Source organism: Haematobia irritans, chromosome 5, assembly GCF_050003625.1.
Source record: "Haematobia irritans isolate KBUSLIRL chromosome 5, ASM5000362v1, whole genome shotgun sequence".
Taxonomy (NCBI): domain Eukaryota; kingdom Metazoa; phylum Arthropoda; class Insecta; order Diptera; family Muscidae; genus Haematobia; species Haematobia irritans.
Window position 1 is genome coordinate 113,402,912 of NC_134401.1, and position 27,374 is coordinate 113,430,285.

The 27,374-nt window shown below is 30.1% G+C and overlaps 1 protein-coding gene across 3 annotated transcripts in view; it reads right to left on the reverse strand.

Annotated features, from left to right (window-relative positions):
- Positions 1-6,030: 6,030 nt before the first annotated feature.
- The window catches only part of LOC142239080 (uncharacterized), a 37,772-nt gene continuing 16,428 nt past the window's right edge, over positions 6,031-27,374 (reverse strand). For all 3 annotated transcript variants that reach the window (XM_075310844.1, XM_075310842.1, XM_075310843.1), the window contains exons 3-7: positions 11,569-11,830; positions 11,409-11,508; positions 11,157-11,339; positions 7,365-7,851; positions 6,031-7,296 (exon numbers count right to left, since the gene is read on the reverse strand). In XM_075310844.1, the coding sequence (XP_075166959.1) occupies positions 6,199-7,296; positions 7,365-7,851; positions 11,157-11,339; positions 11,409-11,508; positions 11,569-11,830 (2,130 nt within the window). In that variant the 3' untranslated portion in view covers positions 6,031-6,198. The remainder of the gene's footprint in view (positions 7,297-7,364; positions 7,852-11,156; positions 11,340-11,408; positions 11,509-11,568; positions 11,831-27,374) is intronic.

Consider the following 27,374-nt stretch of genomic DNA (forward strand, 5'->3'; position numbering starts at 1 on the left):
GTGCGTACCAGCTTACGAAATTGGACGCAACCGAAAATTTCGTTAGCATAAATAGCAATGCATTTCTTATAGTAACGAAATTTTTAGCTAGATGTGCATACCGGGGCTTAGTCACAATAAATTGCTGTTGTGAATCTAAAAAGAGTCTTTTATCAAAATGCAATCTGACAACACCGACGCGACTTGCACTGATGAGAAGTTCTGGATAGAACACCAGTGCAACGATGTTCTGCATAGCCCATACAAATGTTGCATCCAGTGCTAAAAGAAAACGGCCTATTGATAGTAAAAAATCAAAATAAATTGTTACTGTTGGCAACCCTGTTATGTACAAACAGCCGTTAATGTTTACAAAACTTTTAACCGGAGGCAATTTTTATTAAAATATTTTTATAAATAAAAGGTAAGTACATACATATGAGTTCTTGCACTCAAGGCGAGTAGTTTTACTATATGCAAATAAAATTTGCTAAATGTTTATATTTCGTATTTATTTTTATGGTTTTTTATGTGTATTTTTTTTTGTGAAATTTTGAAGTTTTATCAGGGAGCAACTGCAGTTTATGGGCCCCTCACCGAATTACTTAAAATTAATATATGTTGTGTCATTCGGTGAGCTGATTCCAACAAAGTGACCCATACCCGGGTCTTGAGATATAGCCCTCCAAAGGGTCAATAAAAACTTGATATATCTCTTTTTTTGCCCAATCTAGACAAACTTGGTATCATATGAAAGCTTATTCAATGCACTTTTATACGCAAAAAATATTTTTTTAATATTTAATTTAGTTTGGGAGATATAAATTAAAAAAGAAAATTTTTACCCTATTTTTTTGTTATTTTCATTATATCTCAAAAAGTCTTCGATGATACCCTAATATTTTTTATACATAGCTTGAAAGCCTCCAAAGGGTCAATAAAAACTTGATATATCTCTTTTGTTTTTTGCCCAATCTAGACAAACTTGGTATCATATGAAAGCTTATTCAATGGACTTTTATACGCAAACAATTTTTAATATTTTTTTAATATTTAATTTAGTTTGGGAGATATAAATAAAAAAAGAAAATTTTTACCCTATTTTTTTGTTATTTTTTACACATAGCTTGAAAGCCTATATTCTGGCCTTTTGATTGATGTACTACATGTCTTTATAGGTCCATTTTTAGCAAAGTTATTGAGCTTTTATTCTGAGTAGAAAAAAAATTGTTTTATTACTGAAATAATTTTTGTATGTTGTAAGTATTAACTCAAGGGGGAAAAGTGGCCGGCCGGACAGAGTCCAAAGTGGTCTAACGTGGACCCAAGGGGGGAGAGTAGCCGGCCTTCGGCCGGGGTTTAAGACTTTCTCCTATGGACAGAGTCCAAAGTGGGCTAACGCAGACCCAAGGGGGGAAAGTAGCCGGCCTTCGGCCGGGGTTTAAGACTTTCTCCTATGGACAGAGTCCAAAGTGGGCTAACACAGGCCCAAGGGGGGAAATGTAGCCGGCCGGACAGAGTCCAAATTGGGCTAACGTGGACCCAAGGGGGGAGAGTAGCCGGCCTTCGGCCGGGGTTTAAGACTTTCTCCCAGGGACAGAGTCCAAAGTGGGTTAACGCAGACCCAAGGGGGGAACATATTTACTCTCCCCCCTTGGGTCCACGTTAGCCCACTTTGGACTCTGTCCGGCCAGCCACTTTTCCCCCTTGGGTTAATACTTACAACATACAAAAATTATTTCAGTAATAATACATTTTTTTTTTTCTACTCAGAATAAAAACTCCATAACTTTGCTAAAAGTGGACTTATAAAGACATGTTGTACATCAATCGAAAAGCCAGAATATAGGATTTCAAGCTATGTGTAAAAAATAACAAAAAAATAGGGTAAAAATTTTCTTTTTTTATTTATATCTCCCAAACTAAATTAAATATTAAAAAAATATTAAAAATTTTTTGCGTATAAAAGTGCATTGAATAAGCTTTCATATGATACCAAGTTTGTCTAGATTGGGCAAAAAACAAAAGAGATATATCAAGTTTTTATTGACCCTTTGGAGGGCTATATCTTAAGACCCGGGTACTTCCCCCGGGTATGGTCACTTTGTTGGAATCGGCTCACCGAATGACACAACATATATTAATTTTAAACAATTCGGTGAGGGGCCCATAGAGAAAATCTGGAAATGTATCGATGTATGAGGAACTTTTCTTAGGGTTCGCAAGAATAATTGAAATAATTCTTACCGTCAATTATGAGGACAATTTATTTCGATACTTTTCTGTCGTAAATTTAAAGCAAATTGAAAATTTCAAAATCTTTGGTTTAAAAAATGTTATTTTGAATTTTTATTTGTCACAATTGTCAATTAAACATTTGCGTAGCTAGCAACATTTTCGTAAAGGGTAAAAGCTACAATGTGTGGTCATTGTTAAGATATCTCAAAAAGAGAGAAAAATAAATTCTTGTGGATGGGAAGCAACCAGAATAGTTAATTCAATGATATATAATCATAGTTTGAGGAAATACCGCATGGTATTTGTTAGGGGGAGATGACAAACCCGACAATGGTACTCAAAAGTCTCGTCCTCATTGCATTAAAAATAGTGTAATATTTTTCATATTTTCAAAATACGAATGGTACCCGATGTCTGCCACAATATACAAAGTATTAGTATATTTATCTCAAATAAATGACTTTTCGGTAGTAATTGTAGATTGCCTTTCGAAAAATTCATCTGAGGCCCGAAACAAGTGTTATAAAAACGATCGAGCAGGTGACACTCGAAACGATTCCAAGGGGCACATCATACTTCACATGCATCTCAGAGCTATTAATAGCTCTGGCACATATATTTCTTGTGTGCAAGAACCCACACACATAATAAAAATTAAAACGCAAAAAACATCAATTTAATCGAAAACACAGCAAAAAAAATGGAAGTTCTTCCAAAGGCACAACTTTAAAAGCACTTCCAGAAGTTGAACTCCCAATGATGTTCTTTATTTTAACTACCCAGGAAATTCTTTTAATTCAATTTTTTATAACTTGGTTTTTTCATACTTTTAATGGAGGTCAAACATTTCCGACAAGCGTTAGAATCCAATAAAAATTATAAAAAATTATAACAATTATCTATTTGACAAAATATCACAGATTTTAATTTACATCCAAAACATTGAATTCATATCACATCTAAAGAAGTGATACAAATTCAGTGCAATGGCTGTTGAAATGGAGAACTTCCGTCCTATGACAAGCCCGTGTTAAATTCATCGCTTCTGCGTCAATTTTGCACCACTTCCGGATCCAAAAAGAACATTTTCATTATTTTTTTGGCAACGCTTTTTTTTTGCTGGGAAGTCATTAAACGTTTAAAATGCGTGGTTTACGAAAAACGAAAAAAAAAATCAAATAAACAAATTTATTTATTTTATTATTAAATTTTGACAAAATTTTCTATAGAAATTAAATTTTGACAACATTTTCTATAGTTATAAAAATGTTCAGAAAATTTTCTATAGAAATAAAATTTTAGACAAAATTTTCTATAAAAATAAAATTTTGACAAAATGTTCTATAGAAATAAAATTTTGAAAAAATTTTCTATCGAAATTAAATTTTGACAAAATTTAAATTTTCTATGGAAATACAATTTTGCAAAAATTTTCTATAGAAATAAAATTTTGCAAAAATTTTCTATAGAAATAAAATTTTGCAAAAATTTTCTATAGAAAAAAAATTTTGACAAAATTTTCTATAGAGATAAAATGTTGACAAAATTTTCTATAGAAATAAAATTTTTGACAAAATTTTCTATAGAAATAAAATTTTGACAAAAATTTCACAAAACTTTTTATAGAAATACAAATTTACAAAATTTTTATAGAAATAAAGTTTTGACAAAATTTGCTATAGAAATAAAATTTTGACAAAATTTTCTATAGAAATAAAAATTTGACAAAATTTAAATTTTATATAGAAATTTAATTTTGACAAAATTTAAATTTTCTATAGAAATAAAATTTTGACAAATTTTTCTATAGAAATAAAATTTTGAAAAAATTTTCTATAGAAATAAAATTTTGAAAAAATTTTCTATAGAAATAAAATTTTGACAAAATTTTCTATAGAAATAAAATTTTGACAAAATTTTCTATAGAAATAATATTTTGAAACAATTTTCTATAGAAATAAAATTTTGAAAAAATTTTCTTTCATTTTGACAAAATTTTCTATAGAAATAAAATTTTGACAAAATTTTCTATAGAAGTAAAATTTCAGCTTTTGACAAAATTTTCTATAGAAATTAAATTTTGACTAAATTTTCTATAAAAATAAAATTTTGCCAAATTTTCAATAGAAATAAAATGTTGACAAAATTTTCTATAAAAAAAACATTCGCATAATTTTCTAAAGGATTAATATTTTGACAAAATTTTCTATAGAAATATAAAATTTTTTCAAAATATTCTGTATATATAAAATTTTGAAAAAATTTTCTATAGAAATAAAATTTTGAAAAAATCTTTTTATAGATATAAAATTTTGACAAAATTTTCTATAAAAATACAATTTTAACGAAATTGTCTATAGAAATAAAATTTTGACAAAATTTTCTATAGATATAAAATTTTGACAAAATTTTCTATTGGGATAAAACTTTAAAAAAATTTTCTATTAGGATAAAATTTTGACAAAATTTTCTATAGAAATTTAATTTTGACAAATTAAATTTTCTATAGAAATAGAAATAAAATATTGGACAAAATTTTCGATAGAAATAAAATTGTGAAAAAATTTTCTATAGAAATAAAATTTTGAAAAAAATTTCTATAGAAATAAAATTTTGCAAAAATTTTCTATAGAAATAAAATTTTGACAAAATTTTCTATAGAGATAAAATGTTGATAAAATTTTCTATAGAAATAAAATTTTTGACAAAATGTTCTATAGAAATAAAATTTTGACAAAATTTTCTATAGAGATAAAATGTTGACAAAATGTTCTATAGAAATAAAATTTTTGACAAAATGTTCTACAGAAAAAAATTTTTGAAAAAATTTTCTATAGATAAATAAAAATATTGATAACATTTTCTATAGAAATAAAATTTTTGACAAATTTTCTATAGAAATAAAATTGTGCAAAAATTTTCTATAGAAATAAAATTTTGTATAGAAATTTAATTTTCTATAGAAACAAAATTTTGACACAATTTTCTATAGAAATAAAATTTTTACAAAATTTTTTATAGAAATAAAATTTTACAAAACTTTCAATAGAAATAAAATTTTGACAAAATTTTCAATAGAAATAAAATTTTGATAAGAAATTCTATAGAAATACAATTTTGACAAAATTTTCTATAGAAATTTAATTTTGACAAAATTTAAATTTTCTATAGAAATAAAATTTTGACAAAATGTTCGATAGAAATAAAATTTTTGACAAAATTCTCTGTAGAAATAAAATTTTGACAAAATGTTCGATAGAAATAAATTTTTTGACAAAATTTTCTATAGAAATAAAATTTTGCAAAAATTTTGTATAGAAATAAAATTTTACAAAACTTTCTATAGAAATAAAAATTTGACAAAATTTTCTATAGACATAAAATGTTGACACAATTTTCTATAGAAATAAAAATTTGACAAAATTTTCTATAGAAATAAAAACTTCACAAAATTTTCTATAGATATAAAATTTTGACAAAATTTTCTATAGAAATAAACTGTTGACAAAATTTTCTACAGAAATAAAATTTTGTCAAAATTTTCTGTAGAAATAAAATGTTGACAAAATTTTCTATAGAAATAAAATTTTGACAAAATTTTCTATAGAAATCAAATTTTGACAAAATTTTCTATAGAAATCAAATTTTGACAACATTTTCTATAGAAATCAAATTTTGTTCAAATTTTCTATAGAAATAAAATTTTGACATGATTTTCTGTTGAAATAAATTTTTGACAAACTTACCTACCACGGTCCCTCTGATATTTTAAAGTAACCCTCAAATGTAATAAATGGATGCTGGTGCTACAAATTTTGGAGTTTTCAATATTTTCTTTATTTAATACTAACAATAAAAATACATAAAATTAAATTCATATTATATATATTAAAAAATATCAGACAGATACTTGTATATGTTCGGACTACAAATACAAAAGAAGATGATGACGACGACGAATGTAAATCACTTTGGCACAATTCATCTGTTCATCTTGAAATTATTTGGATTAACACGATCGTATGCGGTATCCTTCATGCTGGCGGTTAATGAGCCCGTGTAAGCTCTTTGTTGCTGTGAACTTTGGGTTCGCACTGTAGACGGGGGACTATTGATTTTCTGTCCATTATGCATTGTTGGCATTTGATTGCCATTCTGTGCTCTGGTACCATTAGCGGTCATAGTCAATGGCCCATAGGAGTTATGTTGATTCCATTGAGAATCATTGATTTCTGCCGAACCATATGCACTATCCTTTATGTGAGTATCATAAAAAATTGATTGATTTTTATTAGGAGTTTGATTTGTTCGGGGTTGTTGCCCTTGCGCTTGCGGCTGCTGTTGATTGTTGGGTGGTGAAGCTATATTACCAGGCATTAAGATAGGAGCAATAGTTTGAAAGGATGTGGCCAAACCGGAAAAGGTTACAGATTTATTATTATTGTTGTTGTTTAGCTGTGGCTGTAAAGGAGTTGTAATTCCTGTGTGCCATTGGACCCCACTATTATCCGGTATCGCGGGAGTACTGCCAAATAGAGCAGCTTTCAAAGAATCCGATTTGGATCGTTGCAATATCCCTTTGCCATTCATGGTCCTCGATGTACCAACACCAATTGAATTTTTCGTAGTTGACACTGTTTGCAGATTGGAAAAACTCTCACCGACATCACTTAATTGATCATAGCTATTGCTTAGGCCACCACTACGATTTATATCCGTATTATTCGATGTGTATATATCAAAATTGCTTGATAATAAATCTCCTCGAGAACCCAATGTCATAAGACTTCCAGCTAAACTATCATTATTCATCATCGTAGATAGATTACTGGCCATGGAGGAAGGACTATCCGATTTATGTCTGGTATCGAATTGGGCCATACCCATTTCACTGGGCCCAGTTTGGACGACTCCGGTACGAGGATCAAAATGTTTTTGATTGGCATCTTTAAGTGTGGTTTTTATTTCTTTGGGCTTTTCGGTGGACGAAGAACGCAATGATGATATATGGCCTCGAACTGGTTCTCGGGAAACCGAAGAGGAAGGTGATGATGCCGAATTGGTTTCTTCCATTTCATCCTAAGGAAATTAATAGAAAAATTTAGTAATTTAAATTTAACAATAACGTTCTTATCATCAAAGCTCACCTCGTCCTCTTCCGTTATTACCGATGATTCAATCCACTCCTTAATCCTTATTTTTTTGGTTTGTCTATCGACATTGGTCTCAATGCCACAATCAGCCAAATTATACAGCAAACGGTTCTTCTCATCGGGACTGCTGTGAAATGAATACATGGATGGACACAATTCATCTGTTTCATATTCGGCCATTTCTTTTTCAGCGGTCTTGGCTAGCCAACGATCATCCAAGAATTTTGTTAAGTCCGATAGGTTTTTGGGTCTGCGATCGGCTCTAGGCTCCAGGAATCTCTTAAACATACGTTGTGCTCGCGATGTGAGTAACTTGAAGAGTTTTGGTGTACGTCTTATTGCCAACATCATACTGTTTTGCCACAATAGATAGCGTACATAACGTGGATCGTCTGAAGCGGCCTTCTGCCAGGGTAAACATCCGGTGAGACATACGAATATAACGATACCAAATTGCCAAACATCGTGATTGGGATCAGCTCTGAAAAAAAAAAAAACGAATGCACAAATAATGTTGGTTAAATTCCATTACAAATTATTTAAGGATTAACGAGAATATGCGACAAAAAGTTCGGCCAGGTCGAATCTTATGTACCCTTCACCAGGGCTATGGATTAGAGGTGTGCACGTGACACGAAATTGTCGTGACTCACGAAAATTTTCGTGACTCACGCGTGAGTCGTTTTTTTCTCGATTTTAATAATGCTCATGTTTTCAGACACGTCGCTAAGGTAAATTACTCAAAAAATTGTTCGTGAGCCACAACATTTTTCGTGAGTCACGATATTTTTCGTGAATCACGGTATTTTTCGTGAGTCATGGCATTTTCGTGCGTGAGTGTGCGTGAGCGTGAGTCCTACCAAACAATATCGTGCGTGAGTGTGCGTGAGTAAGATTTTTCCGTCGTGAGTGTGCGTGAGCGTAAGTAAAATATTACTCACGTGCACACCTCTACTATGGATGGATTGTTGAAGGGCGTATCCTGACATCACGTACAAATGTGAACTGGATCGGCTGAAATTTATTTCTCCAGAAGGCTCAGGAAGTAATATGGGGGCTATATATAATTTATATGGGGGCTATATATAATTATGGACCGATATGGACGAGTTTTTGCATGATTGTGCGAAGGCATATGCATGAAATTTTAGCCGGATCGGATAAAGTTTACTCCTCCGAGAGGCTCTGGACATCAAATCGGATTATATGTGGGCTATATATAATTATGGACCAATTTTTGCAATTTACCAAAATCAACAAATTTTTGTCAAAATTTTATTTTTATAGAAAATTTTGTGAAAATTTTATTTCTATAGAAATGTTTTTTCAAAATTTTATTTCTATTAAAAATAAAATTTTATTTCTATTAAAAATAAAATTTTATCAAAATTTTATTTCTATTAAAAATGTTGTCACAATTTTTATAGAAATTTTTGTCAAACTTTTACTTCTATAGAAAATTTTACTTTTTGAATTTTTTTCTAAAGTATATTTTGTCAAAATTTTAAAAAATTTTGACAACATTTTGTAGCATATTTTATCAAAGTTTTAGTTTTATAACAGATTTTGTCAAAATGTATGTCTATAGAAAATTTTATTTCTATCAAAATTTTTTTAAATGTTTTCCTTAGAATATTTTTTCAAAATTTTATTTCTATAAAATTTTTTGTCAAAATGTTATTTCTATAAAAAGTTTTGTCAAAATTGTTTTTTTTTTTTTTTTGAAATGTATTCCTTAGAATATTTTGTCAAAATTTTATTTCTATGAAAAATTTTATTAAAATTTTATTTTTATAAAAAAATTTGTCAAAATTTTATTTCTATAAAAATGTATATGGGGGTTATATATAATTATGGACCGATATGGACGAGTTTTTGCATGATTGTGCGAAGGCATATGCATGAAATTCTAGCCGAGTCGGATAAAATTTACTCCTCCGAGAGGCTCTGGACATGAAATCGGGTTATATGGGGGCTATATATAATTATGGACAAATTTTTGCAATTTACCAAAATCAAAAAATGTTTGTCAAAATTTTATTTCTATAGAAATTTTTTTCCAAATTTTATTTCTATTAAAAATTTTGTCAAAATTTTTATAGAAAATTTTGTCAAACTTTTACTTCTATAGAAAAGTTTACTTTTTGATTTTTTTTTCTAAAGTATATTTTGTCAAAATTTTATTTTTATATCAAATTTTGACAAAATTTTGTAGCAAATTTTATCAACGTTTTAGTTTTATAACAAATTTTGTCAAAATTTATGTCTATAGAAAATTTTATTTCTATCAAATTTTTTTTTAAATGTTTTCCTTAGAATATTTTTTCAAAATTTTATTTCTATAAAAAATTTTGTCAAAATGTTATTTCCATAAAAAGTTTTGTCAAAATTGTATTTCAATAGAAAATTTTGTCAAAATTTCATTTCTATAGAAAATTTTGTCAACATTTTATTTCTACAGCAATTTTTGTCAACATTTTATTTCTATATACAATTTCGTAAAAATTTTACTTTTATAGACAATTTTCAAAATTTTATTAATAGGGCTGTTTTCTTTTTGCACTGGATGCAACATTTGTATGGGCTATCCAGAACATCGTTGCACTGGTGTTCTATCCAGAACATCTCATCAGTGCAAGTCGCGCCGATGTTGCCAGATTGCATTTTGATAAAGTGACGCTTCATCGATTCACAATAGCAGTTTATTGTGACTAATTTGTCGAAAAACATGATTTTCAAAGTGGTACAGTGCCATAAATAATCGCAGCAGTAAATATTTATTACTAATTGGAGCATTTCATACATTAAAATTTCAAGATTTCACTTCTATTCTGTGATTGTTTTTAAACAGCTGATGACAGTGTTGCATATTTTTGGAGATGTCCTGGATAAACGAGTACTCTGTTTTCTTTTAGTCCTTCACGACTTAGGGTATCCAGTGCTAAAAGAAAACAGCCCTAATATAGAAAATTTTATTTTTAATTATTTTATTCGTAGAATATTTTGCCAAAATTTTATTTCTACCGCAATTTTTGTGTCAAAATTTTATTTCCATAGACAATTTCGTAAAAATTTTACTTTTTTAAAAAATTTTCAAAATTTTATTTATATAGAAAACTTTACTTTTTAATTTTGTTTTTAGTAGAATATTTTGCCAAAATTTTATTGTTTACCATATTTTGCCAAAATTTTATTGTTTAGCATATTTTGGCAAAATTTTATAGCAGATTTTGTCAACATTTTATTGTTATAACAAATTTTGTCAAAATTTTAGGTCTATAGAAAATTTTGTCAAAATTTTATTTGTATAGAAAATATTGTCAAAATTTTATTTCTTCAGCAAATTTTTGTCAAAATTTTATTACCATAGAAAATTTTCTACAAATTATATTTCTATAGAAAATTTTCTAGAAATTTTATTTCTATAGAAAATTTTGTCAAAATTTTATTTCTATAGACAATTTTGTAAAAATTTTGACAAAGTTTTATTTCTATATAAAATTTTAGTTTTTGATTTTTTTCTTTAGAATATTTTTTTAAAATTTAATTTTTATAGCAAATTTTGAAAAGATGTTGTAGCAAATTTTGTCAAGGTTTGTTTTCATAAAAAATTTTGTCAACATTTTATTGCTACAGAAAATTGAAGCACCTCTTATTTGGTAGAATTCTACCAACTGTCGCAAATTGGTTTTTGTAAGAAATTTTAATTTTAGTTGAAGATATTTGGGGACGAAGCGTCCCATTTTGGAACGCTTCACTATGCTATATGCATATATTGGTACTTACTTGTAGGTTCCTTCGGGTTTTATTTCTAATACTTCAGGTGGACTGTATGGTAACCATTCATTACGCCGCTCAACAATAGTTCCAGCTTCATACGATTCACCAAAATCACATAGCTTAACACGAGTAAAATCGGAACGATAGATTAAAACATTATCTAATTTAACATCACGATGCACAATGTCTCTAAAAAATACAAAAAAAAAACCTTATAACATTTACAAAACAAAAATAAAATCAATTAAATTAAATTACTTTGAATGCATATAGTCTAAGGCAGAACCAATTTGTTTTGCCACCCGCTTACTGTAGACCTCCCCAACACCTGTATCTGTGACATTTGACGTTAGATCTCCTGGAAGAAAATAAAAATTATTTAATGATATTTGATAATTGTAAATTTCGAAATTCTTACCCAATGGTGCATATTCTTGTGTAAATACATAAAATCCTGCTGTTTCAAATGCCACATCATAAGTGGTTACAATATTTCGATGTATCCCCAAATGTAGACCATAGTGAAATTCCCGATAGAAATCCTTTAGCGACACATATGGTTTGGGTACGGCTTTTAAAACCATTTCGGTTTGTGAAGCTCGATGTTCAACCAATAAAATTTTTCCAAACCATCCTTCACCAACAATTTGCAGGATATCAAATTCATCGATTAGTTGTATCTGAAAAGGTAAAATTAAATTTCGATTAGTTCAATTAATTGATCATTAAAGAAGATAAATTATATATTATATTATATACACAAGGTATATTTCATTATGTTCTTAAATATAAAGTTTGAAAAAATTTTCTTTAGAAATAAAATTTTGAAAAAAATTCTATAGAAATAAAATTTAAAAAATAGCTATAGAAATGAATGAATATTGACAAGATTTTCTGTAGAAATCAATTTTGGCAAAATTTTCTATAAATTCAATACCTTTAAAATTTTAATTTTTTAAAATATATATTAAAATTCAAAGTATGTTTGTTTATTTGTTTGTTTGTATGTTCCGGGTAAGCTCGGAAACGGCTGAACCGGCTGAAAATAGGGTACTTCATTTTTTGGCACCTGGTCGCCGAGGGGGACCTCCCCTTTAGGTTAGGTTAGGTTAGGTGGCAGCCCGATGTATCAGGCTCACTTAGACCATTCAGTCCATTGTGATACCACATTGGTGAACTTCTCTCTTATCACTGAGTGCTGCCCGATTTCATGTTAAGCTCAATGACAAGGGACCTCCTTTTTATAGCCGAGTCTAAACGGCGTTCCACATTGCAGTGAAACCACTTAGAGAAGCTTTGAACCCCTCATAAATGTCACCAGCATTACTGAGGTGGGATAATCCACCTCTGAAAAACATTTTGGTGTTCGGTCGAAGCAGGAACCGAACCCACGACCTTGTGTATGCAAGGCGGGCACGCTAACCATTGCACCACGGTGGCTCCCTCCCCCACCTCCCCTTTGCCTGACTTTTTGAAAATTGGACCTTGACATTTTCATTGAAGGTTGGGGTTGGCATCTAGACAAAGGTCCGCTACTTTATTTTTCGATATTTGGTCGCCGAGGGGGGCCTCCCCTTTGTCCGATTTTTTTTTAAGTACAGTTTTAAAGTACAGTGAAAAAACAAAAATTCTCTAAATTACCTGAGATTTACAGAGAACATGCGGTGAGGTTATGAAATTAATGTTGGATACCTGATTTTGTGATATTTGTACGGGAAGAGGGGCCGTTCCTTGCTCTGGTTTTTGAAAATTGGGCTTATAATTTGCTTGACATTTTCTGGGACGTTTACAGAAGATACACTACATCACTTTTCGATATTTGGTCGGGGAGGGGGGACCTCTTCCAAAACTGAAAAAACTAAAATTCTCAAGTTTTGTTGGAATTTACAAAGGCCGTGGGGGAAGATTATGAAATCAATGTGGAGTACCTGTTGTTTGGGTATTTGGACGGAGAGGGAACCATCTTCTTCCCCAATATTTGAAGGAAAGTTTATAGATTTCTTGGAATTTTCAGGGAAGGTTAAGGGTGCTTCGGTGTTTGTCGATATATTATCGGGTGAAGTGAGGGCCCTTTAAAACAACAGAGCTAAATTTACCTTCTCCGATCTACTTGAAGTTTACAGGGAACGTGGGAGGAGGTGATTGAAAGTAAAAGTTTGTCCGTAAATGGGAATTCGGTACATAATTTTATGATTTTTGCACTGACTTCTTCCAAAAAAACTGAAATTAAATTACTTAAATTTACATAAAATTGCCAGACAACGTAGAGGATGCATCATTTTTCGGTGTATGTTTGGGATAGGCATGTTCTCCTTCTCAAACATTTTAACAAATGCTAATGTGGTAAATTGTTTAAGTACTTTTGCTCTTTCCGATTTATTAGACGGAAAACAATGATTCTTTTGTATGTTGTTGAAATATAATGCTTAAATAATGCTTAAAGGATACCTTTCCTTGACAAACCACACTTAAAATTCACAGAAAATGTAAAAGATTGTCCAATGATTTGAATTCAGAACATGGAAAGGGAACACCCTCTCGCCGACATTTGTTAAGGCGAACAGTTTTACATCTGCATATACGACGTATTTCTATAAACCAAAAAGCAAGTTGTCCGATTTGTTTGAAAGAATTCAAATCTTTTCGAATTTATTTTCATCTCGAAGGATATGCACACAAAAAAATAACTGCAAATAAATATTAACAACTTTATTTGTATGTAAAATCTGCTGATGCTCAACAAATTTGTCTATTGAATATGAGGCATTTGTTGTTGAAATGTGTTTGTAGATGCTTGACAGAGGAAATAATAGAAATATTGTGAATTTTCAACAAATTATTTTGTTGCGAAAATAGTTGACTGCTTTCGATATGAAAACAAAAACAAAAATACAAGACTGGTTACGCGCACATCTCTGAGAATATGTACGAAAGCTAAAAGAAGTATGCGAAGAATACCGTTAGAACAAAATGAGTATGAGCACATGCACGTGTATGACATAGACTATAGACTTTAGATAGATGAGCCATGAGTGTCAAACTATTTTTGACAGTTCCGAAGATTAAGAATAAACGAGAAAAATAAGAGCACGCTTACAATCTCTTTCGTTTTCCTTTTTGTAGTTTGCCAATTTTACACAAAATTAGAACGTTTATGATGCAACAGAGGATTTATAAATAAATTAAAATATTAAAAGTTCATATTTGAACAAAAAATTGTGACCAAAATCGCGAAAATACGAAATTTAATTTTGAGCAGCATTGCTCTTTACGAACAACACAAAAGCAAATGCACGAAAATTAATGTTTGGGACTGACTCTTTACGAAAAAATCAAAACGAAATGTCAGAAAATTAATTTTTGGAACTGACACATTTTTTTTAAAGAGAATAGTGGATCATCTATGTATTAAAAGGTCTATGGTGTATGATAGCAAACAAAGAGCTCACTCATCAGAGAATACAGAAAAGCATTTATAAATATCTGTGAAAAATTTATATTTTTCAGTTTGATAGTTTCTTAAATGTGTTTGTTGTATGAGATAATTGAGAAACCCATATTAATATCGGGATTAGAGTTATTACAATTCTAATTAACTAGAATGTTTAGCACTGGGCAAGAAGTTGTCAAAATGTTTGCTAGACCCTGGACTAATACTCAAATTTAAAATCGTCATACATTTACAAAAGTGAGTATAGGATTTTCGACATAAAAATGTTACAAGTTCCCCATCCAAAAATAACATTTTGGGCACATTTCTTCTCAGTGTGTACTTAACAAAATATATCCAAAATTGTTCCGGCAATTTTGGTACAATTCATAGCATAATTCGGTCAATTTTAATTTCAATTTAATTTTTTGTCAATACACCAATAAATTAGTTACAGGTCATTGATAGACTCCAACAAACCACATACAAATTTTTTCGTCCAAATTCAAAAATATTTGTTGAGGATTAAACTAACGTTCAACAACAAATATTTTGTACTCAACAAATTACTTACAAATTATGTTATTGAGAACACAGATTATTTGTTGCCTTCTGATGGTAACGATTGCTAACAACTTTTTTGTAATAATGGTTATTAAAAGTACAAATTAGTTTGTTGCAGGAAAATTAACAAATTTTGTTATTGGTTTTCCAACAAAAGTTATTGGTTCTCAAACTTATTTTTATCTGTGTGGTTGACTAAGTTAACACAAAATTTTCCTACAAATACGCTTCGGAAGGCGCAGCGAAGCAGGCCGGGATACGCTAGTTTGATTATACTATCAAAGTCCATTGTAAGTGCTCCCTTTTTGTAGAGGTAGTAACTTTTCCTTTTTGGAGCAAGCTAAAATCGTTAACACGTTTAAAATACGACACAATTCATCCGAAATATTTTCGTTAATAGGATCATAATATAAAATAATTGAAAATATTGGAATAAAGTGCTAAAATAAAAAAATAAAAAATTTCTTTCCAGAAAAAATTTTTTTTCATACTAATCACAAAAATTTGATCAAAAATTTCAAAATAAGATTTTTTAGTTGGTAGATTTTTGGTAAAATTGACTTCAAATTTTGGTAGATTATTTTTGGATGGAGATTTTTCTAGCTGAAAGTTCACAAAAAAGTGGACTTTTCAATAAATAATGAATAAAAAAGTTAAAATGTTGAAAATTCGAAAGTCAACTTTTTCAAAATAAATATAGCAACCCGAATTTTCACAAAAAAAAAAAACTTGCACATAATAAGCAGATGTTTTAAATGTAGCTCCCATTCATACATATAAGCCGACTTTGGCAATGTGCTGTTTTTATACCCTCCACCATAGGATGGGGGGTATATTAACTTTGTCATTCCGTTTGTAACACATCGAAATATTGCTCTAAGACCCCATAAAGTATATATATTCTGGGTCGCGGTGAAATTCTGAGTCGATCTGAGCATGTCCGTCCGTCCGTCCGTCCGTCTGTTGAAATCACGCTAACTTCCGAACGAAACAAGCTATCGACTTGAAACTTGGCACAAGTAGTTGTTATTGATGTAGGTCGGATGGTATTGCAAATGGGCCATATCGGTCCACTTTTACGTATAGCCCCATATAAACGGACCCCCAAATTTGGCTTTCAAGGCCTCTAAGAGAAGCAAATTTCATCCGATCCGGCTGAAATTTGGTACATGGTGTGAGTATATGGTCTCTAACAACCATGCCAAAATTGGTTCACATCGGTTCATAATTATATAAAGCCCCCATATAAACCGATCCCCCGATTTGGCTTGTGGAGACTCTAAGAGAAGCAAATTTCATCCGATCCGCCTGAAATTTGGTACATGGTGTTAGTATATGGTCTCTAACAACCATGCAAAAATTGGTCCACATCGGTCCATAATTATATATAGTCCCCATATAAACCGATCACCAGATTTGAACTCCGGAGCCTCTTGGAAGACCAAAATTCATCTGATGCAGTTGAAATTTGGTACGTGGTGTTAGTATATGGTCTCAAATACCCATGCAAAAATTGGTCGAAATCGGTCAATAATTATATATAGCCCCCATATAAACCGATACCCAGATTTGACCTCCGGAGCCCCTTGGAAGAGCAAAATTCATCCGATTCGTAATGTTAGTATATGGTATCCAACAACCATGCAGGAATTGGTTCATATCAGTCCATAATTATATATAGCTCTCATATAAACCGATCCCCAGATTTGACCTCCGGTGCCTTTTGGAGAAGCAAATTCATCCGATCTTGCTGAAATTTGGTACGTGGTGGTAGTATATGATATTTAACAACCATGCCAAAATTGGTCCATATCAGTCCATAATCATATATAACCCCCATATAAACCGATCCCGAGATTTGGTTTTGGAGCCTCTTGGAGGAGCAAATTTCATCCGAGTGAGTTGAAATTTGGTACATTGTGCTAGTATATGGCCGTTAACAACCATGCATATTGGTCTATAGTTATATATAGCCCTCAGATAAATCGATCCCCAATCACACAAAAATTAGTCCATATCAAGTGCATAATTCTATATAGCCCCCATATAAGCAACCCCCGTATTTCAATTCTGGCTCTCTACGTACCGTGCAAAAAGTCCATATCGGTCTATAGTTATATATAGCCCTCAGATAAATCGATCCCTAATCACACAAAAATTAGTCCATATCAAGTGCATAATTCTATATAGCCCCCATATAAGCGACCCCCGTATTTCAATTCTGGCTCTCTACGTACCGTGCAAAAAGTCCATATCGATTCGTAATTATTTGTAGACTTAACTATACATAACTTTTTTGTCTAATATATACCATGTATGGACTAACTCACAATTTAGAAAACGATGTTAAGAAGTTTTAAGATACCACACCCCAAGTAATTCGATTGTGGATGACAGTCTTTTGTAGAAGTTTCTACGCAATCTATGGTGGAGGATACATAAGATTCGGCCTGGCCGAACTTACGGCCGTATATACTTGTTTTTAATAATAACTCTCAAATATAGTGAAATTATGAAGCAGTAGGGTTGAGTTGGATTATTATATAGAATTTACTTCTGTTTTTACATATTTCTTATTGTTTATGGTTATTTTTATTTCATCGATAGCCATAACAAATGATGCAAAGTTTTCATCACTATAAAAAATTTCGCTTTTTTTATTTACAAACAAATCACGAAAAAATGACAAAACAGGTGGCTATCCTATAAAAATATTTATTAGAATAAATACTCAATACGAAACATTTCAGTTTTTTCATCGTATTTGTAGGTGTTTATGATACAATCAATCTATATCTATATTCACGTATACAATAAGGTGGGTCTAAATAAATTTGTAGATGATATTCAACTCTACACTCAAAAGAACAAGTTAGTTATGAAAGCTACGAGTATATTAAGCTAATTATACCCTGCGCCACACTGTGGAACAGGGTATTATAAGTTAGTGCATATGTTTGTAACACCCAGAAGGAGACGAGATAGACACATGGTGTCTTTGACAATAATGCTTAGGGTGGGTCCCTGAGTCGATATAACCATGTCCGTCTGTCCGTCTGTCCGTCCGTCCGTCTGTCTGTGAACACATTTTTGTGATCAAAGTCTAGGTCTCAATTTAAGTCCAATCGCCTTCAAATTTGGCACATGTTCCTAATTTGGATCAGAATAGAACCCTATTGATTTTGGAAGAAATCGGTTCAGATTTCGATATAGCTCCCATATATATCTTTCGCCCGATATGCACTAATATGGACCCAGCAGCCAGAGTTTTATACAAATTTGCTTGAAATTTTGTACAAACATAATACTTAGTCATATAGTCAAGTGTGCAAAATTTGATTGAAATCGATTCAGATTTAGATATAGCTCCCATATATATCTTTCGCCCGATATGGACTAATATGGTCCTAAAAGCCAGAGTTTTAGCCCAATTTTGTTGAAATTTTGCACAGGGAGTAGATTTAGCATTGTAGCTATGCGTGCCAAATTTGGTTGAAATCGATTCAGATTTAGATATAGCTCCCATATATATCTTTCGCCCGATATGCACTAATATGGACCCAGCAGCCAGAGTTTTATACCGATTTGCTTGAAATTTTGTACAAACATTACACTTAGTCGTATAGTCAAGTGTGCAAAATTTGATTGTAATCGGTTCAGATTTAGATATATCTCCCATATATATCTTTCGCCCGATATGGACTTATATGGCCCCAGAAGCCAGAGTTTTGGCCCAATTTCGTTGAAATTTTGCACAGGGAGTACATTTAGCATTGTAGCTATGCGTGCCAAACTTGGTTGAAATCGATTCAGATTTAGATATAGCTCCCATATATATCTTTTGCCCGATATGCACTTATATGGGCCCAGACGCCAGAGTTTTATCCCGATTAGCTTGAAATTTTGCACAAGGAGTACAATTGGTAGTATAGTCATGTGTGCCAAATTTGATTAAAATCGGTTCAGATTTAGATATAGCTTCCATATATATTTTTCGCCCGATATGGACTTATATGGCCCCAGAAGCCAGAGTTTTGGCCCAATTTTGGTTGACACTAGGAGTACAATTAATAATATAGTAATGTGTGCCAAATTTGATTGAAATCGGTTCAGATTTAGATATAGCTCCCATATATATGTTTTTCTGATTTCGACAAAAATGGTCAAAATACCAACATTTCCCTTGTAAAATCGCCACTGCTTAGTCGAAAAGTTGTAAAAATGACTCTAATTTTCCTAAACTTCTAATACATATATATCGAGCCATAAATCATAAATAAACTTGTGCGAAGTTTCCTTAAAATTGCTTCAGATTTAAATGTTTCCATATATTTTTACTAAAATTGTGTGAGTCTATAGATTTTGTAAAAGTCTATCAAATTCTGTCCAAATGGAGTGATATTTAAATGTATGTATTTGGGACAAACCTTTATAGATAGCCCCCAACACATTTGACGGATGTGATATGGTATCGAAAATTTAGATATACAAAGTGGTGCAGGGTATAATATAGTCGGCCCCGCCCGACTTTAGACTTTCCTTACTTGTTTTATTTTATGTTAGCTACAGTGGCATTTTTTTTTACCACAGTGGTGAACTTCTCTCTTATCACTGAAAGCTGCGATTCCATATTTAGTGTAACATTTCCAATTAACCCTGATAACTTGTTAATATTTTATTCATTATAAGGCAAATTAAAAGGACAATTCAAAGTTAAAGGCATAAAAAAAAACAAAACGCTTTTCGTATCATTTTAAGGTCATTTTTTACAGTTAAGTAAGCAACTTTCGAAGTCACTGCTTGGTACGAATAGGGTTAAAAAGTTTATTAAAGCTTACGTTTTTTTTTTTTCAATTAAAAAATTAAATGATACCATTAACTATTAATACAATTTGGTAGTAATTAAAAATGATCGAATTTGAACTTCTCTCTCATGACTGAATGCTGCCCGATTCCATGTTTAGTTCAACATTTCGAATTAAAAAGAGTATTAAAACTGTAATTTTTAATTAAAAAAAATTATCGATTTTTTTATACCCACCACCATAGAATGGGGGGGGGGGTATATTAACTTTGTCATTCCGTTTGTAACACATCGAAATATTGCTCTAAGACCCCATAAAGTATATATATTCTGGGTCGTGGTGAAATTCTGAGTCAATCTAAGCATGTCCGTCCGTCCGTCTGTTGAAATCACGCTAACTTCCAAACGAAACAAGCTATAGACTTGAAACTTGGCAAAAGTAGTTGTTATTGATGTAGGTCGGATGGTATTGCAAATGGGCCATATCGGACCACTTTTACGTATAGCCCCCATATAAACCGATCCCCAGATTTGGCTTGCGGAGCCTCAAAGAGAAGCAAATTTCATCCGATCCGGCTGAAATTTGGTACATGGTTTTGGTATATGGTCTCTAACAACCATGCAAAAATTGGTCCACATCGGTCCATAATTATATATATCTCCAGATTTGGCTTGCGGAGCTTCAAAGAGAAGCAAATTTCATCCGATCTGGCTGAAATTTGGAACGTGGTGTTAGTATATGGCCGCTAACAACCATACCAAAATTGGTCCATATCGGTCTATAGTTGGGTTAGGTTAAAGTGACAGCCCGATTAAGTTTCAGACTCAGACTATTCAGTCCAAAAATTGGTCCATATCGGTTCATAATCATGGTTGCCACTCGAGCCAAAAATAATCTACCAAAATTTTATTTCTATAGAAAATTTTGTCAAAATTTTATTTCTTTAGAAAATTTTGTTAAAATTTTATTTCTATAGAAAATTTTGTTAAAATTTCATTTCTATAGAAAATTTTGTCAAAATTTTATTTCTATAGAAAATTTTGTCAAAATTTTATTTCTATAGAAAATTTTGTTAAAATTTTATTTCTATATTTATTTGTTTGAATTATATACACATTTAATCGCTCTTTTTGAATTTAATATTTACCACGTATGGACTTACTTACAATTTAGAAGACGGCGTTAGGAGGTTTTAAAATACCTTGCCATCGGCAAGCATTACCGCAACCCAAGTAATTCGATTGTGAATGGCAGTGTTTAGAAGAAGTTTCTATGCAATCCATGCTGGAGGGTACATAAGCTTCGGCACGCAAAAAAATAATTCTTTCCTCCCAAACGAAATTTTAGACAAACAAAGTTCGTTTCTCATTTGCTTTTCGCTGCAAGGAAGTGTATTTAGAAGAAAAGTATATACTTTTTGTGATAAACGTTTATTCTTTTCCAGGATGTAAAAACAATTTCATAAAGACTAACTCAAAAAAAACATTGTTTTTTTTTGCTAATTGCATTGTCCCTCACATCTTTCTCACATCCACGAGGATTTTTAGTTCTTAACACCTTTTCCTGTAATACCAACAATGTAGAAGAAATTATACGATTTTATAAATTTTAAAATTTTTTTTACCTTTCGCCTGGACGGAGAATCGAACCGCGGACCATGCACTTTGTAAACCAACACACTAACCACTGAGCTATGTACCTGTTATGGTCATCAATAGATAATTATCCATATAAGTTATATTTATATAGCATAGCTTGCGGCGCCCACGAACCGAATAAACAAAGTTTATTTAACAGAAACAAACATTTAGTTTGGCACCGTGGAGCAGTGGTTGCTACGTCCGACTTGCATGCCAAGGGTTGTGGGTTCGATCCCTGCTTCGACCAAAGTTTTTTTTGTGTTTGTTTTTTTTTTTTACACATATTCCAGATATATTCGGAAGATTCCGGAAAAATGTTCAACATTACATTATACTATATTAAATTTCGAACTGTAAAATGTGTGTTATTAAAGACCTAACGCCAGAAAAGAACAGTGTTTGATATAAACGAAATGGACTGGGTTGTTGTTTCAAAAATAACTTTTTTTATTGAAAAATAAAAATTTTGTAACAAACGAATTTGTTTGGTGATAAAAGTTTAAAATTTTCGAAGCAATTCAAAAAACTCTAACAAAGAAAAACGTTTTCGGTACACGTTTTCCAAACGTTTTTTTCTTTGCGTGGGTCTAGCCGAAATTACGGCCTATATACTAGTTTAATTTAAAAAAATTATCGTTTTTTTTTAATTTTTAATAAAAAATTTAATTGGAACAATCCATTTTTAATCAAACAAAAACCACTGCATAAGTTAAGAAATTGATTGAATAAATTTACGTTTTTAATTAAAAAACAAGTAAGGAAAGTCTAATGTCGGGCAGGCCATATCAAATCCGCCAAATGTGTTGAGTGCTATATATAAAGGTTTATGTTCCCATATTTATTTTAATCTGACCCGATCTTTACAAACTTTGTTAGACTTCTACAAAATCTATAAACATAAAATTTAAGTCGGCTAATGCCCTGGCGTGGAACACATTGTTAAAAATATGGGAAACATTTAAATCTGAACCAATTTTGAGCCAACTTCGCAAAAGTGTATAGATGTGTATTATAATTATAGGAAAATTGAACTCATTTTCACATGTTTCCGACTTAGCAGTGGCTATTTTTCAAGGAAAATGTGTCTATTTAGGCCATTTTTCCCCTAATCGGAAAAACATATATATGGAAGCTATATCTAAATCTGAACCGATTTCAACGAAATTTGATGTACACAGTTACGTGTTAATTCTACTCCGTGTGCGAAATTTCACGTAAATCAGAGTACAACTTTGACCTCTGTGGTCATATGAGTGAAAATCGGGGGAAAGATATATATGGGAGCTATATATAAATCTGAACCGATTTCAATCAAATTTGGCACACTTGAGGATACTAATAATTGTACTTCTTGTAGAAAATTTCAAGCAGATCAGGGTAAAACTCTGTCTTCTGGGGCCATATAAGTCCATATTGGGCGAAAGATATATAAATCAAAGATATATTTTAATCAAATTTAGCATACTAGACTATACTGCTAATTGTACTTCGTGTGCAAAATTTCAAACAAATCAGTGTAAAACTCTGGCTTTTGGGGCCATGTAAGTGCATATCGGGCGAAATATATATATGGGAGCTATATCTACATCTGAACCGATTTCAATAGGTTTCTATTCTGACCCAAAACAGAAACTTGAGCCCAATTTGAAGTCGATTGGACTACAACAGCGACCTGGACTATGATTACAAAAATGTGTTCACAGACAGATGGACGGACATGGCTATATCGTCTCAGGGACCGATCCTGAGCAATATGGCCAAAGACATCATGTGTCTATCTAGTCTCCTTCTGGGTGTTAAAAACATATGCACTAACTTACTAACTTATTACAGTGTGGAACATTTTATTGAATCAACTAAAAAATTAATTGAAATTTCCTTGAGAAATTAATTAATTTTTTAATCAAGTATTTTTTATGCCCAAATAAAACTGTGATTTTCAAGTAAATAATTCTATGGATCACTTAATTTCGTGATTGAATTGGATTTCTCTGTGTGCTATTGTATATTTGCACTGCATAGTCTAGCGAACAAATTTTAAAATTTCTTTTGGTGTAGCTGAGTATCCATCTAAAGTGAGGTTAATGTTGTTGCCCAATGTTGAATGTGAAACACACCACAAGTGTCAAGTTTTTGCTATACCCTTTTTTGAAATTTCTATATTTCAGACTAATTCAAATAAATTTTTTTACTTATGAATTTTAGAAAAATTGTATTCAATACCAAAACATAACCCAATTCAATATACAATTATAATTTAAAACAATAAATCAATGTGAATTGATATGAATGGGCAAAGCTGAATAATGCATGGAAGCTGTTAGAAATTATTTACGTTTTAAAGAAAGCATATTTTCATTATTTTTTGTCTACGAGTATTTTATTATATATTATTAAAGTGCAAAAATATATATGTATTTAGTACATTTATTACCGTTGAAATATATATAATAGTAATTAATTAATATGAATATATTCATATCATATATGCTGAAATCGGTACAATTCGGTATCAATAATGAACCAAAGATTGATAACGTTTATTATTATATGGGGATCGTTTTATATGGGGGCTATATATAAATATATACCGATATGGACCAATTCTTGCTTGGTTATTAGAGGGCATATATTAACGTACCAAAATGTCCACCTGATCGGAAGAGTTTCCATGCTCCTTCCGAAGACTCAAGGAGTAGAAACTGCGGATCGGTTTCTATACGGTTTATATATTTTTATGATTCGGAAAGAATTTTTGCATGGTTGTTAGAGGGCATATACCATACTTCACGTATCAATTTTCAACAGAATCGGAAATTTGTCCCTCCAACATGCTCCCGAAAATAAATCAGTGGATCGGTTTATATAGGGGCTATGTATAAATATAGATCGATATGTACCAATTTTGTCAGAGGCTATATACTAACATCACGTACCAAATTTCAACCGGATCATATGAAATGTTCCTCCAATATAATTTTGACAAAATTTTTATAGCACTAAAATTCTGAAAAATTTTTTATAGAAATAAAATTTTGACAAAATTTTTTATAGAACTAAAATTTTGATAAAATTTTTTATAGAACTAAAATTTTGACAAAATTTTCTGTAGAACTAAAATTTTGGCAGAATTTACTAAAGATATACAATTTTGACAAAATTTCCTACAGCAATGAAAATTTTGACAAAATTTTCTATAGAAATACAATTTTCACAAAATTTTCTATAGAAATAAAATGTTGACAAAATTTTCTATAGAAATAAAATGTTGACAAAATTTTCTATAAAAAGAAAATTTTGACAAAATTTTCTATAGAAAAAAATGTTGACAAAATTTTCTATAGGTATAAACTTTTTACAAAATTTTCTATAGAAATAACATTTTGACAAAATTTTCTATAGAAATAAAATTTTGACAAAATTTTCTATAGAAATAAAATTTTGACAAAATTTTCGTTAGAAATAAAATTTTGACAAAATTTTCTATGGAAATAAAATTTTTGACAAAATTTTTTATAGAACTAAAATTTTGACAAAATTTTCTATAGAAATAAAATTTTGACAAAATTTCCTATAGTTATAAAATTACGACAAAATTTTCTAAAGAAACACAATTTTGACAAAATTTCCTATAGATATAGAATTATGACAAAATTTTCTATAGAAACACAATTTGGAAAATTTTTCTATAAAAATAAAATTTTGACAAAATTTCCTATAGAAATAAAATTTTGACAAAATTTTCTGTAGAAATAAAATGGTGACAAAATTTTCTATAGAAAAAGACTTTTGACAAAATTTTCTATAGGTATAAAAAATTTGACATTTTGACAAAATTTTATATAGAACTAACATTTTGACAAAATTTTCTATAGAAATAAAATTTTGACAAAATTTCCTATAGAAATAAAATTTTGACAAAATTTTCTTTAGAAATAAAATTTTGACAAAATTTTCTATAGAAATAAAATTTTGACAAAATTTTCTATAGAAATAAAATTTTGACAAAATTTTCTATAGAAATAAAATTTTGACAAAATTTCCTATAGATATAAAATTATAACAAAATTTTCTAAAGAAATAAATCTTTGACAAAATTTTCTTTAAAAATAAAATTTTCTGCAAAATTTTCTATAAAAATAAAATTTTGACAAATAAAATTTTGGGAAGCAAATTTATAGAAATAAAATTTTGAAAAAAATTGTCTATAGAAATTAAATGTAGACCAATTTTTCTATAGAAATAAAATTTTGACAAAATTTTCTATAAAAATAAAATTTTGACACAATTTTTTATAGAAATAAAATTTTGACAAAATATTCAATAAAAATAAAGTTTTGATAAAATTTCCTTTAGAAATAAGATTTTGACAAAATTTTCTGTAGAAATAAAATTTTGGCAAAATTTTCTATAGAAATAAAATGTTGGCAAAATTTTCTACAGAACTAAAACTTTGACAAAATTTTCTATAAAAATAAAATTTTGACAAAACTTTCTATAGAAATGAAATTTTGACAAAATTTTCTAAAGGTATAAGATTTTTACAAAATTTTCTATAGAAATAACAATTTTTCAAAATTTTCTATAGAAAAAACATTTTGACAAAATTTTCTATAGATATAAAATTTTGACAAAATTTTCTATAGAAATTAAATTTTGACAACATTTTCTATAGAAATTAAATTTTGTTTTGTTTGTTATTGTTGGCTTCTCTTCAATCGTTATTGTTGTTTTTTTGTTTTTTGATCTCAGCTTAAAGCCATGCATTGACTAAACTACAAGTGTAGCTTAACCAACAGAGGAAAAGTATGCTTGTCAAATTTATTTGGGCAAAGCCCTATAGACTGCAAGATGGTTGGATGTACAGCTGTTTCGGAATTACAACATTCCTAATCAGCATCCTCTACTTGCAGCAAAACTATCAACCAATTATCAGAATAAATTCGGGTAATTCACTCAACCCAACGTGAACTACACTTGAACCTCCCGAAAAAGGGTTTGATAGTCGGCTACTGCCTAAACAAATTTGCCAGCATATCTCTTTTCCTTTGCCAAACTCAAATCATCGATTTGTATGTATTTGGCTGGGTTTGTTTTTGAGCGTGCTTCCTCTATCTTCATTCGTTTTGTTTGTTATTGTTGCCTTCTCTTCAATCGTTATTGTTGTTTTTTTGTTTTTTGATCTCAGCTTAAAGCCATGCATTGACTAAACTACAAGTGTAGCTTAAAATTGTCTATAAAAATAAAATTTCACAATATTTCCTAAAGAAATAAAATTTCACAATATTTTCTATAGAAATAAAATTTCACAAAATTTTCGATAGAAATAAAATTTTGACAAAATTTTCTACAGAAATAAAATTTTGACAAAATTTTCTATAGAAATAAAATCTTGACAAAATTTTCTATAAAAATAAAGTTTTGATAAAATTTTCTTTAGAAATAAGATTTTGACAGAATTTTCAATAAAAATGAAATTTTGACAAAATTTTATATAGAAATAAAATTTTGACAAAATTTTCTTTAGAAATATTTTGACAAAATTTTCTTTGACCAAATTTTCTATAGAACTAAAATTTGAACAAAATTTTCTATAGAAATAAAATTTTTTATAAAAATACAAATGTGACATCATTTTTTGGTACAATTTTCTCAAAATGTTGGTAGATTATTTTTGGCACAAAATCAAATCTGGAGATCAGTTTATATGGTCTATATCTAAAAGTGATCCGATATGACTCATTTGCAATACCATCCGACCTACATCATTATAGAAATAAAGTTT